Source organism: Notothenia rossii (assembly GCF_949606895.1).
Source record: "Notothenia rossii genome assembly, chromosome: 2".
NCBI classification, from domain to species: domain Eukaryota; kingdom Metazoa; phylum Chordata; class Actinopteri; order Perciformes; family Nototheniidae; genus Notothenia; species Notothenia rossii.
In genome coordinates this window covers 3,796,648-3,813,868 of record NC_136904.1, presented here as the reverse complement: position 1 = coordinate 3,813,868, position 17,221 = coordinate 3,796,648, and the positions used below count along the sequence as shown (strand labels likewise).

Sequence of the window (17,221 nt, the reverse complement as noted above, 5' to 3'; positions counted from 1 at the left end):
CCCTCCCCATAAACACCGGGTCCCTCCCCATAAACACTGGGTCCCTCCCCATAAACACCAGGTCCCTCCCCATAAACACCGGGTCCCTCCCCATAAACACCGGGTCCCTCCCCATAAACACCGGGTCCCTCCCCATAAACACCAGGTCCCTCCCCATAAACACCGGGTCCCTCCCCATAAACACCAGGTCCCTCCCCATAAACACCGGGTCCCTCCCCATAAACACCGGGTCCCTCCCCATAAACACCAGGTCCCTCCCCATAAACACCGGGTCCCTCCCCATAAACACCGGGTCCCTCCCCATAAACACCGGGTCCCTCCCCATAAAAACTGGGTCCCTCCCCATAAACACCGGGTCCCTCCCCATAAACACCGGGTCCCTCCCCATAAACACCATGTCCCTCCCCATAAACACCAGGCCCCTCCCCATAAACACCGGGTCCCTCCCCATAAACACCATGTCCCTCCCCATAAACACCAGGCCCCTCCCCATAAACACCGGGTCCCTCCCCATAAACACCATGTCCCTCCCCATAAACACCGGGTCCCTCCCCATAAACACCGGGTCCCTCCCCATAAACACCAGGCCCCTCCCCATAAACACCGGGCCCCTCCCCATAAACACCGGGTCCCTCCCCATAAACACCGGGTCCCTCCCCATAAACACCAGGTCCCTCCCCATAAACACCGGGTCCCTCCCCATAAACACCAGGTCCCTCCCCATAAACACCGGGTCCCTCCCCATAAACACCATGTCCCTCCCCATAAACACCAGGTCCCTCCCCATAAACACCGGGTCCCTCCCCATAAACACCGGGTCCCTCCCCATAAACACCGGGTCCCTCCCCATAAACACCGGGTCCCTCCCCATAAACACCAGGTCCCTCCCCATAAACACCGGGTCCCTCCCCATAAACACCATGTCCCTCCCCATAAACACCGGGTCCCTCCCCATAAACACCGGGTCCCTCCCCATAAACACCGGGTCCCTCCCCATAAACACCGGGTCCCTCCCCATAAACACCAGGTCTCCCATAACCTGCCTTCTCAAAACAAAAGCAAAAGACAACTTATTTGATCAACTTCAATAACACTCGAAGGAAAGGAAGATTTACTAAATAAAATAAATGGATAAGTGTTAAATAGTATAAGTCCGTAAATGGCTCCGTCACTCAGATCTTCCAATATTTCACTTTTTAGAAGAATGAATTACAGGAAAACTGGGGATGCTTCTTTCTGTTTTTATATCGCCCCAAACATTTGATCTTAGAACAGCAAGCTCAATTGGAGTTTTTAAAAGTAAATGAAAGGATGTGTGAACTTTGGCCATCTCTGGATTTGATTAAGTTGAGTAAATGTGAGATGACTTCCCTCAGGTGCGTCAGTACGTTTCCAGAGCCGAGGAGCTGAAATCACTGCTGGCCTCGGACAACAGGCTGAGTTTTGAGGAAGCTCGAAGCTCCAGGGATATCCTCCGAGGTAAAAAACACATCTTAGGGCAGAGAGAAGGGCACTGGGCAAAACGGGGAATGAAGACGAAATTTGAGTAGATACAGATTTTAAACGAGTGTTCAAACCTGCCAGTGATCCAACCAGAAAGTTCAAAGAGGTTTCAATGAATTCACAAAACAAACAGTACTGTATTAATGTATATCATTTATAAATATCTTCCGACAGAAATGTATATTAAGGTCCCAGCACATAGAAACTGCCTAAAGCTAACTTGCGTGTGTTGGGCAATTAGCATAAGTTGTGTTAATAAGCATCATAGTTTATGTTGATAAGAGTAAAACAATTACAGATTTAGAAAATGTTGGGGGTTATTGAGGATGCTGACTCCATTTCAGGGTCAAAAATGGCAGACATATTTGCTGATATTGATGAATTTTGGATTGGACAGATAGCTTATTTATCTCAAAAACAAATTGTCCACAGTAGAGGTATTCATTTCCATCTCGTGCTCTCTATATCCAATGGTCGCTACACCGCTCCTGGTAGTCCGCCCGAAGAGAGTTTAAATATTGCCTCTTTCTGGTTTTATCGAACATTTTTGATCCTGAAAATGTCAGAAATGGATTCAGCATCCTCACTAACCCCCCCCCCCCCCCCAAAACTACTCCAGAACTGTCCAAATCGGCCTACAACTTGTTCACTATTGCCTGCCTGGGCTGTCATGCTAATGTGTTCAAATGAAGGCAGCTTGTAGCAGAAAGTAATCAGATTACTTTGATACTCAGAGGAGGTAACTGATTACATTCTTTGACATGTAACTAGTTATTGTAAAGGATTACATGTTTAAAGTTACCCTCCCAACCTTGCTGCTGCATTAAGACTGACTAACATTAAACTATTCCTTTTTCTTTCCGCTCCAGAGATGTCTCGAGATAAACCCCGGCTTCTCGCTGCTCTGCAGGCGTCGTCTGCTGCCATCGCTAAGGTTCATAGATTCCAGGCTTTATGATGACAACTCTTCTTCATGTCTCTTCTGCATCAACATGTGTCCCCTGTTCTTCATGTCTCTTCTACATCAACATGTGTCCCCTCTTCTCCATGTCTCTTCTACATCAACATGTGTCCCCTCTTCTTCATGTCTCTTCTACATCAACATGTGTCCCCTCTTCTTCATGTCTCTTCTACATCAACATGTGTCCCCTCTTCTTCATGTCTCTTCTACATCAACATGTGTCCCCTCTTCTCCATGTCTCTTCTACATCAACATGTGTCCCCTCTTCTTCATGTCTCTTCTACATCAACATGTGTCCCCTCTTCTCCATGTCTCTTCTACATCAACATGTGTCCCCTCTTCTTCATGTCTCTTCTACATCAACATGTGTCTCCTCTTCTTCATGTCTCCTCTACATCAACATGTGTCCCCTCTTCTTCATGTCTCTTCTACATCAACATGTGTCCCCTCTTCTTCATGTCTCTTCTACATCAACATGTGTCCCCTCTTCTTCATGTCTCTTCCACATCAACATGTGTCCCCTCTTCTCCATGTCTCTTCTACATCAACATGTGTCCCCTCTTCCTCATGTCTCCTCTACATCAACATGTGTCCCCTCTTCTTCATGTCTCTTCTACATCAACATGTGTCCCCTCTTCTCCATGTCTCTTCTACATCAACATGTGTCCCCTCTTCTCCATGTCTCTTCTACATCAACATGTGTCCCCTCTTCTCCATGTCTCCTCTACATCAACATGTGTCCCCTCTTCTTCATGTCTCTTCTACATCAACATGTGTCCCCTCTTCCTCATGTCTCCTCTACATCAACATGTGTCCCCTCTTCTTCATGTCTCCTCTACATCAACATGTGTCCCCTCTTCTTCATGTCTCTCCTACATCAACATGTGTCCCCTCTTCTTCATGTCTCTTCTACATCAACATGTGTCCCCTCTTCCTCATGTCTCCTCTACATCAACATGTGTCCCCTCTTCTTCATGTCTCCTCTACATCAACATGTGTCCCCTCTTCTTCATGTCTCTCCTACATCAACGTGTGTCCCCTCTTCTCCATGTCTCTTCTACATCAACATGTGTCCCCTCTTCTTCATGTCTCTTCTACATCAACATGTGTCCCCTCTTCTCCATGTCTCTTCTACATCAACATGTGTCCCCTCTTCTTCATGTCTCTTCTACATCAACATGTGTCCCCTCTTCTTCATGTCTCTTCTACATCAACATGTGTCCCCTCTTCTTCATGTCTCTTCTATAATCAACATGTGTCCCCTCTTCTCCATGTCTCTTCTACATCAACATGTGTCCCCTCTTCTTCATGTCTCTTCTACATCAACATGTGTCCCCTCTTCTCCATGTCTCTTCTACATCAACATGTGTCCCCTCTTCTTCATGTCTCATCTATATCAACATGTGTCCCCTCTTCTCCATGTCTCTTCTACATCAACATGTGTCCCCTCTTCTTCATGTCTCTTCTACATCAACATGTGTCCCCTCTTCTTCATGTCTCTTCTACATCAACATGTCTCCCCTCTTCTTCATGTCTCTTCTATAATCAACATGTGTCCCCTCTTCTCCATGTCTCTTCTACATCAACATGTGTCCCCTCTTCTTCATGTCTCTTCTACATCAACATGTGTCCCCTCTTCTTCATGTCTCTTCTATAATCAACATGTGTCCCCTCTTCTTCATGTCTCTTCTACATCAACATGTGTCCCCTCTGTGTAAAAGATTCTCTCTCTTTTTGTCCTGATCCATTTCTATAAAAACTGAAAATGAGCTGAAAGAGTTCAAAGCCTTCTCTTGTCAAACAATGTCTTTTTGCTTGTGACTGAAATACCTATACTAGGACCAGGGTGACCTTTGCTGTTATTACTGTTTCTCCAGGAGGGGAGTGGGCAGGGGGATCAGGAGGCGCTGGATGCGTACCAGCAGTGTTTAGGAGAACTTCTGCTGGCGCTGGCAGGTAAACAAACTCCTTATTCACACAGGAACATAAAGAGAGAAAGGATGAGAGACTGTTTGAGAAATGTATTTTCAGGGAACGGCTGGAGTGACAAAAACCAACAAAAAAGTTATTTGGTGAAGATTTGAAGAAACTTCACTAAAAATAAATAAATCAAAGAAGTACTTCCTGGTTAGAAATCTATAAAAGCCTTAAATAAAAATGGACTACTACGCTAAACATGGGTATTAAACAAAAATGACCAGAGGTGGAAGAAGTACTCAGATCTTGTACTTTTACTCAAGTACAGGATCTGAGTAATTCTAATTTTGCTCAAGTACAGGATCAGAGTAATTCTACTTTTACTCAAGTACAAGATCTGAGTACTTCTACTTTTACTCAAGTACAGGATCTGAGTACTTCTACTTTTACTCAAGTACAGGATCTGAGTACTTCTACTTTTACTCAAGTACAGGATCTGAGTACTTCTACCTTTACTCAAGTACAAGATCTGAGTAATTCTACTTTTACTCAAGTACAGGATCTGAGTACTTCTACTTTTACTCAAGTACAGGATCTGAGTACTTCTACTTTTACTTCCAGATCTGAGTACTTCTCCCACCTGTATGTGTGTAATCCCTAAGAGGTTTCCACTGTATATGATGAACTGGTGCATTCATCTAGTGCCATCCTAACCAGCCTCTCATTGTGTGGCTGCAGAAACCACCAGGGGCATTGTGGGTAAAAAAACATTGCCCCTTTGTTTACTGTGGACCTCTTTGTTGCCCAGTTTCCCAACAAGCCCCTCCCCCTTTCAGTGTGAAAACACCGGCCTACATTTCAATCACCCCGGAGCCCCTCGTCTACACACTACACAAATACAATCTAGTAGTTGATCCACGCTGAGTCATTTTAAGTCGAGACTAAAAACATTACTTTTTTCAGCTGCTTACCCAGACGTCTTTTAACTTGTTTTAGCACCTACTGTTTTTACAATGTTGTTTTTAAACTATTCTGTATCTCTTTTGTGAATCTGTTATTCCATTATGTTTATTTATTGAGTTCCTTTCTGTTGCCTTCTTGTTAAGTGTTAATGATGAGCACTTTGAATTGCCTCTGTGTCTGGACATGTGCTTTATAAATAAACGTACCACACACACACGCATACATGCACACACACAAACTCACTCACACACACACACACACACACACACACACACACACACACACACACACACACACACACACACACACACGCACACATGCACACATGCACACAAACTCACTCACTCACGCACACATGCACACATGCACACAAACTCACTCACTCACACACACACGCACACATGCACACATGCACACAAACTCACTCACACACACACACACACACACACACACACACACACACACACACACACACACACGCACACATGCACACATGCACACAAACTCACGCACACAAACTCACTCTCACACACGCACACGCACGCACACACACGCACACGCACATGCACATGCACACGCACATGCACACGCACACAAACTCACTCACTCACACACACACACACACACACACACACACACACACACACACACACACACACACAACTCACTCTCACTCTCACACACACACACACACACGCACACATGCACACAAACTCACTCACACACGCACACAAACTCACTCTCACACGCACACGCACATGCACATGCACACACACACGCACATGCACACACACACACACACACTCACTCACTCACTCACTCACTCACTCACTCACTCACTCACTCACTCACTCACAGACACTCACATACACATACATAGACTCATACTCATAAACACACACACACACTCACTCACTCACAGACACTCACACACTTTTTTCCACTACGCTGCTCTGGAAAGTAATTTGGACTAATTGTATATATTTGTACTGTTGTCATACATTTAGAAGTCTTGTCTACTATACTGACACAGGTTTCATGTGCAAATTCGTGTTGACATATATATGTACGTATATATATACATACCGTTCAAACCCCACTGCAGTCAGCATGTCGTTGAGTCCCTGAGACACTTCACCCCAAATTGCTCCTGTGGAGATTGTCCACAGTATTGAGAATGTTACACACACACACACACACACACACACACACACACACACACACACACACACACACACACACACACACACACACACACACACACACACACACACTTGACGCTGACTTTTTTTAACAAACTAAGTGAATAAGCTTCTCCTCCTTTTCCTCTCCCCATTACATGTTATCTCTTTAACGTATATATATTATATATGTTTTCAACTTTTTTTTAATGCTATTTTATTTCAATTGAGATTTTGACATTTTGGAATTTTTATTTCTAGACTTTTAATTTGTATTGTACAATGCCTTGTCTTTTTATGCAGCTGCAACACAAACATTTCCCAAATTGGGATCAACAAACTACTTCTTATCTTCTTTTCTTCTCTTCTTATTCTCTCCATTATTTCCCCAGGTGAGCCTCAGGGCCGCCGCAGAGAGCTTCTCCACAGCGAGGTGAGTGTCGTCCGGTCGAAGGAACATCGTACGGCTATCCGTACAACTATCCGTACGACTATCCGTACGACTAACCGTCACTCAGGGGGGGGTTACTCTAAAAATGTGATCCGTTACAATCATGGGTGTCACTTTGAAAAAGTGGTGGGGTTAATAAGAGTTCAGGTTTTACTGTGAAATACTGATTCATACATCTCTGTCCAAAATGAGAAATTACGAAATGTAGGTTTAAAGGGAGATAAGATGGACCTTTATTAATCCTGTGGGGAAATTCAGTAGTTTAACAGCAACAGGGTGAGAATGAAAAACAGGATTCACACAAAATTAAAGATTAATACAATTAAAGATCAAATTAAAGACAACATTTAAATTATATACAGTTAAGTAACGTTTAAAATAGAAATGAATGAAATGAGCATATATACATATTTAGGTCATATATACATGTTAAATATATTTACATTAATATGTCATTAACAGCTTGTTCTTCCGCCGTCTAGTGGCCAAACAAATAGTGATTTAAGAAGACCCTGAATTGAAGCATTGATATATTTTTCCCGTGCGTCTGCCATTAATCCTCTTGTGTTTGTGCACTGTTTCTCCGCTGAGCCAACAGCAGACAACAGTATTTCATTAGCAAAGCTCAGAAGGGGGGATGAGGCTTGCAGACCTCCCTATTTGAAGTTTTATGGGTGCTTGTCTTAAGTAAATTCAGATGCGGCCGTAATAATCTAACACAGCTTTGGGGAGGTGGAGGCGGGGGCTAAAATAGAAAACATGTGTGTATGTGCGAGCCCCAAAGAGCCAACACATGCTGCAAAGATGGCTCTCAAATCTACTCAGAGCACACTTTGGCCTGTAAAAAGCAGTCAGTTAATCACACTCTAGAGACCCAGCTTTTAAGTAGTTTGTTGATATGGTTGCATTATAGCCATCTGCGTTTCTAGATATGTTCCTTTTTTTTTTAAATTATCAATACCATCCTCACCCACGGAGATTTGCTCCACATTGGTGATTAAAGGGATGGTGATTGCAGCCCTGTGGCTACATTAGGTCAGGGCTGAAATCTAAAAAGCTGTGGTGATTATTTACTGCAACAGATTGGTGTTGTAAAGGGACATCGTGGAAGCCATCAGTTGATGTCTCCTGTAATTACGACCCTTTTAGATGTTCCTGCAGAAATACCCGGGAGCGTTTGCTTTATACTGCGACGTAGCGGTGATATAAGCAGAGAGGGCAAAAGTACACACACACTTTACTCAAGTAGAAGTACAGATACTCGTGTTTAAAAATACTCTGGTAAGAAGTAGAAAGTACAGGTATTTGAGTTCAACATGTAAGAAGTAGAAAGTACAGGTATTTGAGTTCAACATGTAAGAAGTAGAAAGTACAGGTATTTGAGTTCAACATGTGAGAAGTAGAAAGTACAGGTATTTGAGTTCAACATGTAAGAAGTAGAAAGTACAGGTATTTGAGTTCAACATGTGAGAAGTAGAAAGTACAGGTATTTGAGTTCAACATGTGAGAAGTAGAACGTACAGGTATTTGAGTTCAACATGTGAGAAGTAGAAAGTACAGTTATTTGAGTTCAACATGTGAGAAGTAGAAAGTACAGGTATTTGAGTTCAACATGTAAGAAGTAGAAAGTACAGGTATTTGAGTTCAACATGTGAGAAGTAGAAAGTACAGGTATTTGAGTTCAACATGTGAGAAGTAGAAAGTACAGTTATTTGAGTTCAACATGTGAGAAGTAGAACGTACAGGTATTTGAGTTCAACATGTGAGAAGTAGAAAGTACAGTTATTTGAGTTCAACATGTGAGAAGTAGAAAGTACAGGTATTTGAGTTCAACATGTAAGAAGTAGAAAGTACAGGTATTTGAGTTCAACATGTAAGAAGTAGAAAGTACAGGTATTTGAGTTCAACATGTAAGAAGTAGAAAGTACAGGTATTTGAGTTCAACATGTGAGAAGTAGAAAGTACAGGTATTTGTGTTCAACATGTAAGAAGTAGAAAGTTCAGTTATTTGAGTTCAACATGTAAGAAGTAGAAAGTTCAGGTATTTGAGTTCAACATGTAAGAAGTAGAAAGTTCAGGTATTTGAGTTCAACATGTAAGAAGTAGAAAGTTCAGTTATTTGAGTTCAACATGTGAGAAGTAGAAAGTTCAGTTATTTGAGTTCAACATGTAAGAAGTAGAAAGTTCAGTTATTTGAGTTCAACATGTGAGAAGTAGAAAGTTCAGTTATTTGAGTTCAACATGTGAGAAGTAGAAAGTTCAGGTATTTGTGTTCAACATGTAAGAAGTAGAAAGTACAGGTATTTGAGTTCAACATGTGAGAAGTAGAAAGTTCAGTTATTTGAGTTCAACATGTGAGAAGTAGAAAGTTCAGGTATTTGTGTTCAACATGTAAGAAGTAGAAAGTACAGGTATTTGAGTTCAACATGTAAGAAGTAGAAAGTTCAGGTATTTGAGTTCAACATGTAAGAAGTAGAAAGTACAGGTATTTGAGTTCAACATGTAAGAAGTAGAAAGTTCAGGTATTTGAGTTCAACATGTAAGAAGTAGAAAGTTCAGGTATTTGTGTTCAACATGTGAGAAGTAGAAAGTAAAAATTCGTAATGAGTAGTGGAATAAAGTACTGATACCAGAAAAATGTACTTAAGTGTTGTAATGAAGTATTGGCACTCCAATACTTCCCACCTCTGGATATAAGGAGGTTTGAGGTGCAGCCAAGAAGCTTCTGGATCACCACAGTAAAGAGGAGCCTGAAGCACATGTTGCTCCTCTCACATGTGGACCATATGACATGTTTCAAAGAATGACGTAGCACATGAGCAGATCTGATCACTTGCATCTGATTTTGACATGGCGTCAACGTCCCCAAGCATCTTAAAGTAATCGTCTTCTTTTTATACATGATTCCCACCTGTCTTTGAAACCCATGAACGCTTTCTACTTTTTAAAATATTGCTTTAACTTAGACATTTTGTGCAGGAATAGAAATGTGAAGCTATCTGTAAAGCCTGCTTGTTCTCATCACAACAATTCCCAACCTTTTATCAGTGATTAACCAAGATCTGTGTCTCGAATCGTGCCATGTTGGTTACCTGAATTTGATGGCATTGGTCCTGAGAAGTCCTTGAAAAGCCTTTTTAATGTTATGCTTTAGACAGTTTTTGAACAGCTCTGAATGCATATATGTTACATTGCATTTTACATTTACTTAAAGGGATGCTCTTCTTTTCAAACTTCCCACCAGAGGGCCTGAAACGAAATAAAACAGGACTAAGACTCACCGTTGTCTCAGAGACTGCAGCACTTTGAGCTAAACGGAGGAATTGGTCTTGGTGTACATGGTGCATGCATGGCTTGTGTCAGGGGCGGACTGGGACTATAAATCAGCCCGGGACACTAGACCGGCCCACTTCGGTACCGCCGGCCCATCTCTGTTATTAAGTTATGGAATACTAAATAAATAAGTAATTAGATACCTTGCCGTCACTGCACTCATAAAGAATGATAGGAATAATTATAATGCGTATTGAACTGGTTTAATTCATTAGTGAGTGACTTATCCCACTTTAGTACCGGCCCATTGGGACTCGTCCCGAATGTCCCGATGGCCAGTCCGCCCCGGGCTTGTGTACAAATTTGCGAAATGTTTGTTAACATGTGTTAATTAATACTAAACAAAACTTGAAGGGGAGGCGGTAGGGGATGTCATTAATTCTGCAGGTTATTCTGAAAGTATTGGACGAATACAACTTTGATTTGACGCTGGCAGTTGATGAAATGTAAGGAATCACAAAATGTCTGGCCTTTTCAAACAAAGAAATAGAGATTTTAAAACACTACGACCCACAAAGATAAACATGTCCACTCGCTTTAAATCAAAGAAGGGGATTATTAAAAGTCTGTACATTATGTTGTAATGAGATACTAAGAGAAAGGAGTCCGACCCAGTGATAAATCTGCCACTCGTAGTAGAACATATATTAACCAAATCAAAACATGTGGAAACACTTGTGTGAAAGTCTGTCTGACATTTATTTGATTGTTTGTGTCTCTTCAGATTAAAAGCCTCATGAGCAGAGCTGAATACCTCAAAAAGAATATCAAGGTAAGCATTCATTCAGTAACATCCAACTGAAGGATGAAAAGACCCGTTATCTTCAGACTCTAGGAGGACGTTTGCAACTAAGAACACACACTGTAAGATCAGATTTACTTTGTTGATCCCAATTTGGGACATGTTTGCGTTGCAGCAGCTTAAAAACACAAGGCATTGAACATTAGAGAAATTAAAAGACTAGAAATAAACAATCCGTAATGGAAACATCTCAAATAGAAATAAAATAGAAAATATACATTAAGAATTACAAATCTACTGTAAACAAAATATAAAGCAAGATATTAAATATATATTAAGCGTGTAAGGAACGGAATATTAAATTGAATATAAATGTAAAATGTACAGTGTGATTATGTTGTTTTTCATAATGATTAAGATGAAGACTTTGTGTTGATTCTTTAAATGAAGACAACGCTATTTAATGTCCATGCTTATCTTTGAGTTTGTGGTGATGAGATGGATGTGTTTACTTTCCAGATGCAGGAGACTCAGAGTGACGCGTCTCTGGATCGTGAATCTTTGGCAGACTCTGTCAGAAGCTGTGAGTTTCCCCGCTGTGTTGTACAAACTGTGTTTTTGAAAACCCTGCCGATAAGTAACTATATGGAGTTTAGCTTCGGGAAGGTGTTGGGGGTCAGGTGAGGAATGGCCGCCTAAAAGTTACAATGAAGTCTCCTTTCATTGAACGTTTTTTTCCACTAGTAAAATATGAGCCTTTTCTTGCCGTGCCGGCCAGCACTGTCTGGCTCTTTGATTTAATTTCAGCGCTGCCCTCTTGTAAAGATAGCTTGTGAAAGAGAGACTAGCAAAAAGAGAAACAGCAGAAACAGCATCACACATGTTCACTTTAAACCTCCAATACTCCAAAAAGTAGATACTACTGTATGTAGTGTCTCCACTTTAAAGAGTCCTCTTCTGCTGATGTTCAGGTGTATATCAGTATGTAGTGTCTCTACTTTAAAGAGTCCTCTCCAGCTGATGTTCAGGTGTATATCAGTATGTAGTGTCTCCACTTTAAAGAGTCCTCTTCTGCTGATGTTCAGGTGTATATCAGTATGTAGTGTCTCTACTTTAAAGAGTCCTCTCCTGCTGATGTTCAGGTGTATATCAGTATGTAGTGTCTCTACTTTAAAGAGTCCTCTCCAGCTGATGTTCAGGTGTATATCAGTATGTAGTGTCTCTACTTTAAAGAATCCTCTCTTGCTGATGTTCAGGTGTATATCAGTATGTAGTGTCTCTACTTTAAAGAGTCCTCTCCTGCTGATGTTCAGGTGTATATCAGTATGTAGTGTCTCTACTTTAAAGAGTCCTCTCCTGCTGATGTTCAGGTGTATATCAGTATGTAGTGTCTCTACTTTAAAGAGTCCTCTCCTGCTGATGTTCAGGTGTATATCAGTATGTAGTGTCTCTACTTTAAAGAGTCCTCTCCTGCTGATGTTCAGGTGTATATCAGTATGTAGTGTCTCTACTTTAAAGAGTCCTCTCCTGCTGATGGTCAGGTGTATATCAGTATGTAGTGTCTCTACTTTAAAGAGTCCTCTCCTGCTGATGTTCAGGTGTATATCAGTATGTAGTTTCTCTACTTTAAAGAGTCCTCTCCTGCTGATGTTCAGGTGTATATCAGTATGTAGTGTCTCTACTTTAAAGAGTCCTCTCCTGCTGATGTTCAGGTGTATATCAGTATGTAGTGTCTCTACTTTAAAGAGTCCTCTCCTGCTGATGTCCAGGTGTATATCAGTATGTAGTGTCTCTACTTTAAAGAGTCCTCTCCTGTTGATGTTCAGGTGTATATCAGTCTGTAGTGTCTCTACTTTAAAGAGTCCTCTCCTGCTGATGTTCAGGTGTATATCAGTATGTAGTGTCTCTACTTTAAAGAGTCCTCTCCTGCTGATGTTCAGGTGTATATCAGTATGTAGTGTCTCTACTTTAAAGAGTCCTCTCCTGCTGATGTTCTGGTGTATATCAGTATGTAGTTTCTCTACTTTAAAGAGTCCTCTCCTGCTGATGTTCAGGTGTATATCAGTATGTAGTGTCTCTACTTTAAAGAGTCCTCTCCTGCTGATGTTCAGGTGTATATCAGTATGTAGTGTCTCTACTTTAAAGAGTCCTCTCCTGCTGATGTTCAGGTGTATATCAGTATGTAGTGTCTCTTCTTTAAAGAGTCCTCTCCTGCTGATGTTCAGGTGTATATCAGTATGTAGTGTCTCTACTTTAAAGAGTCCTCTCCTACTGATGTTCAGGTGTATATCAGTATGTAGTGTCTCTTCTTTAAAGAGTCCTCTCCTGCTGATGTTCAGGTGTATATCAGTATGTAGTGTCTCTACATGTCTCCATGCTTTAATGTTCAAAAAGCTCTTTATTGTTCTCATACTGTCTGTGCTGCAGCACCTCTTTTCACCCTCTGTCTGAAACCAGAGCCCTGTCTGCTCTGATCGGTTAGCTGGCTGGCTCTGTTGTGATTGGTCAACCAGCTTAGAGATGTCCCACCCCTTAGCCTATCACGTACAATGTGCTGGAGCGAAAGCCAATAGAAGCGTGAGTGTTACAAAGCGACGTCACTTGCCCAAGGATACATCGACATGTTGACGCTTTTTAAATCTATTTACAATTTAAAAACAACCTCCCTGGTTGTGCACTTTATTAATACTCTTACACACTATATACAAAGCAGTGTGTTTTTGATATACATTTTAACATGCTTTAACCTTCCTCCCTGTAATCCATCATGATTGGATGATAGTGTAAACCTAAACCCCCACAATATCCTGTTCTCTGCAAGAAACTCTTGGGGAATTATGGATTTAAAAAATAAGAGTTTTTGGGGGGGAAGGGCCGCCATGACTCTAGTGGCCGATCGAGTTTCATGAAGAATGTGCTTCTTCTTCTGCTGTTATCTTAATCAAACCACGGCAGAGAGAGAGAAACGCCCGGTCTGCTGACCTCAGGATAACCCAGCAGCTCCTTTCTGATGAAAACACGACATATGTTGGTTTTATATATACTTTATATTCAAATTCAAAGGCTTTGTTATTGCCCGATGCTCAGGACAGTGTGATATCACAAATACAGAAAAGGATTCGATCTATTTCTGGTAATTAGAATAGCAATCATTAAATACACTTTAGCTAATGTGCACACGGAAACAAATGGAAAAGCGCTATTAAAATCCAATGTATTATTATTATTGAATTATCAACATGTGTCCCCTCTTCTTCATGTCTCTTCATCAAGATGTGTCCCCTCTTCTTCATGTCTCTTCATCAAGATGTGTCCCCTCTTCTTCATGTCTCTTCTACATCAACATGTGTCCCCTCTTCTTCATGTCTCTTCTACATCAACATGTGTCCCCTCTTCTTCATGTCTCTTCTACATCAACATGTGTCCCCTCTTCTTCATGTCTCTTCTACATCAACATGTGTCCCCTCTTCTTCATGTCTCTTCTACATCAACATGTGTCCCCTCTTCTTCATGTCTCTTCTACATCAACATGTGTCCCCTCTTCTCCATGTCTCTTCTACATCAACATGTGTCCCCTCTTCTCCATGTCTCTTCTACATCAACATGTGTCCCCTCTTCTTCATGTCTCTTCTACATCAACATGTGTCCCCTCTTCTCCATGTCTCTTCTTCATCAACATGTGTCCCCTCTTCTTCATGTCTCTTCTACATCAGCATGTGTCCCCTCTTCTTCATGTCTCTTCTACATCAACATGTGTCCCCTCTTCTTCATGTCTCTTCTACATCAGCATGTGTCCCCTCTTCTTCATGTCTCTTCTACATCAGCATGTGTCCCCTCTTCTTCATGTCTCTTCTACATCAACATGTGTCCCCTCTTCTCCATGTCTCTTCTACATCAACATGTGTCCCCTCTTCTTCATGTCTCTTCTACATCAACATGTGTCCCCTCTTCTCCATGTCTCTTCTTCATCAACATGTGTCCCCTCTTCTTCATGTCTCTTCTACATCAGCATGTGTCCCCTCTTCTTCATGTCTCTTCTACATCAGCATGTGTCCCCTCTTCTCCATGTCTCTTCTACATCAACATGTGTCCCCTCTTCTTCATGTCTCTTCTACATCAACATGTGTCCCCTCTTCTTCATGTCTCTTCTACATCAACATGTGTCCCCTCTTCTTCATGTCTCTTCTACATCAGCATGTGTCCCCTCTTCTCCATGTCTCTTCTACATCAACATGTGTCCCCTCTTCTTCATGTCTCTTCTTCATCAACATGTGTCCCCTCTTCTCCATGTCTCTTCTACATCAACATGTGTCCCCTCTTCTCCATGTCTCTTCTACATCAACATGTGTCCCCTCTTCTTCATGTCTCTTCTACATCAACATGTGTCCCCTCTTCTTCATGTCTCTTCTACATCAACATGTGTCCCCTCTGTGGAAAGAGACTCTGAAAGTTTCAGGAACAAAGATTCTCTCTCTTTTTGATCCATTTCTATAAAAACCTGTCTGAAAATGAGCTGATCAGATTTTGGCCACTTTGTGATGTCATAACGATGTTTTGTCTTGTGTAACCATTAGCCAATCAGCAACCAATGTAACCCCCCCTCCCCCCCTTATCACCTTAATCTCCTCCTAGAGCACCATTGAGTTCTTTGTAACCAAATGTCTCTCAGAGGGGCGTGGGGAGGGGCTCCTTATTTTCATCTAAAGTAACAGACAGAGAATCAGCACTTTGGAAACAGGGCTGAAACAGAGGGGATTATGGGTAATGCTGCAATGATCTGTTTAGTGTTTCAGCCAATCAGAGACAGGTTCTGTATATATCTGAGACCTGTGAGATATTGATGAAAAACAGTATAATAGGGAACCTTTAATGTTAGTTTTCCTTTGGGAATCAGAGAGTCTAAATCAGATCACGTTTTCCTGTGTGAGCCAGAAGGCAGCAGCAGCTTCTGTGGACGACCGACGTGGTTTCTGCCACCACAGAATCCACTCAGCTGCAGCATCTAAAATACAGCACTACATTTAAACTGGGAAATGTTGTGTCGTCGTGGAAAAAAAAACCTAACACACATCAATCATTTGTGTTTTCTCAGCTTGCTGTGTGCAGTGAGGCTGACGGTCACCGTGGGAACTGATGACGTGCACACACACTTCTCCTGAACACACACACACACTCACACTCACACACACACACACACACACACACACACACACACACACACACACACACACACACACACACACACACACACACACACACACACACACACACACACACACACACACACTCGTCACCTGATCATATGATGGGAGAAAGCAGCTGCTTCCAGATGTGGTCGATGTCGTGGTTGTTCCTGCAAAGTTGTGTTTGGCAGGTCCTCTTCCTCTTCCTCCTCCTCTTCCTGTTCCTCCTCCTCTATTCATATGTAAATGCTGGACAGCTTGTACTCTGTCATGGTAAACGAGTTACACACAGTTGCATTTATTTTAGCGGTTACACCTATAAACTGAAAATACAATCAAACGTGACTATAGGGTAATACAGGCAAAAACATACTTTGCTACCATAACATGTCTTCTTTGCAAAAAGTGGAAAGAAAACATAAATACACGTTAAGATGTTCATTTTAGTAACTTTATCTCTAGATTTATCTTAAACCAACCAAAAGTTAGTATTACATAAAGCCTAACTTGCATATTCTGTAAAAACCTGTAATGCAAAATACAATTGTCTTTAAGTTAATAATCAAAAGTTTCATGTTGATATGTAGTCGTGTTTCATTTCAGTATTACTTACAAACACTACACTCCCCGGCTTCATTACATCTAAATTCTGAAGGACTTCACACACGGTTGATCACTTTTTGCCTGATTTATATTACACTTTACTCCCGAAAACATGGCAAAAAGCGCTATTTTGACGACTTTTGCCAGTATTTGTTGACTTATTGAGTGAGTGATACAAACAGACGTAGATAATGCCCTCTATATATGTCAACAAAACAACCCTTACTATCAAATGGTAAGATTTCTGTTCCTGACATGTATGCACCAAACGGATTCAGATCTTTATTTATTGGGATGGTTTTACAGAAGGGTTTGATCACTTTTTGCCTTATTTATTATTCACTGTATTCCTAAAACATGAGGAAAATAAAGGTTTTGATGGAT

The 17,221-nt window shown here is 41.5% G+C and overlaps 1 protein-coding gene across 3 annotated transcripts in view; it reads left to right on the top strand.

Annotated features, from left to right (window-relative positions):
• Nucleotides 1-17,221, top strand: part of ulk3 (unc-51 like kinase 3) — a 40,914-nt gene extending 23,693 nt beyond the window's left edge. For all 3 annotated transcript variants that reach the window (XM_079663474.1, XM_079663475.1, XM_079663476.1), the window contains exons 11-17: nucleotides 1,377-1,479; nucleotides 2,373-2,437; nucleotides 4,342-4,420; nucleotides 6,918-6,958; nucleotides 11,034-11,081; nucleotides 11,571-11,634; nucleotides 16,144-17,221. In XM_079663474.1, the coding sequence (XP_079519600.1) occupies nucleotides 1,377-1,479; nucleotides 2,373-2,437; nucleotides 4,342-4,420; nucleotides 6,918-6,958; nucleotides 11,034-11,081; nucleotides 11,571-11,634; nucleotides 16,144-16,160 (417 nt within the window). In that variant the 3' untranslated portion in view covers nucleotides 16,161-17,221. The remainder of the gene's footprint in view (nucleotides 1-1,376; nucleotides 1,480-2,372; nucleotides 2,438-4,341; nucleotides 4,421-6,917; nucleotides 6,959-11,033; nucleotides 11,082-11,570; nucleotides 11,635-16,143) is intronic.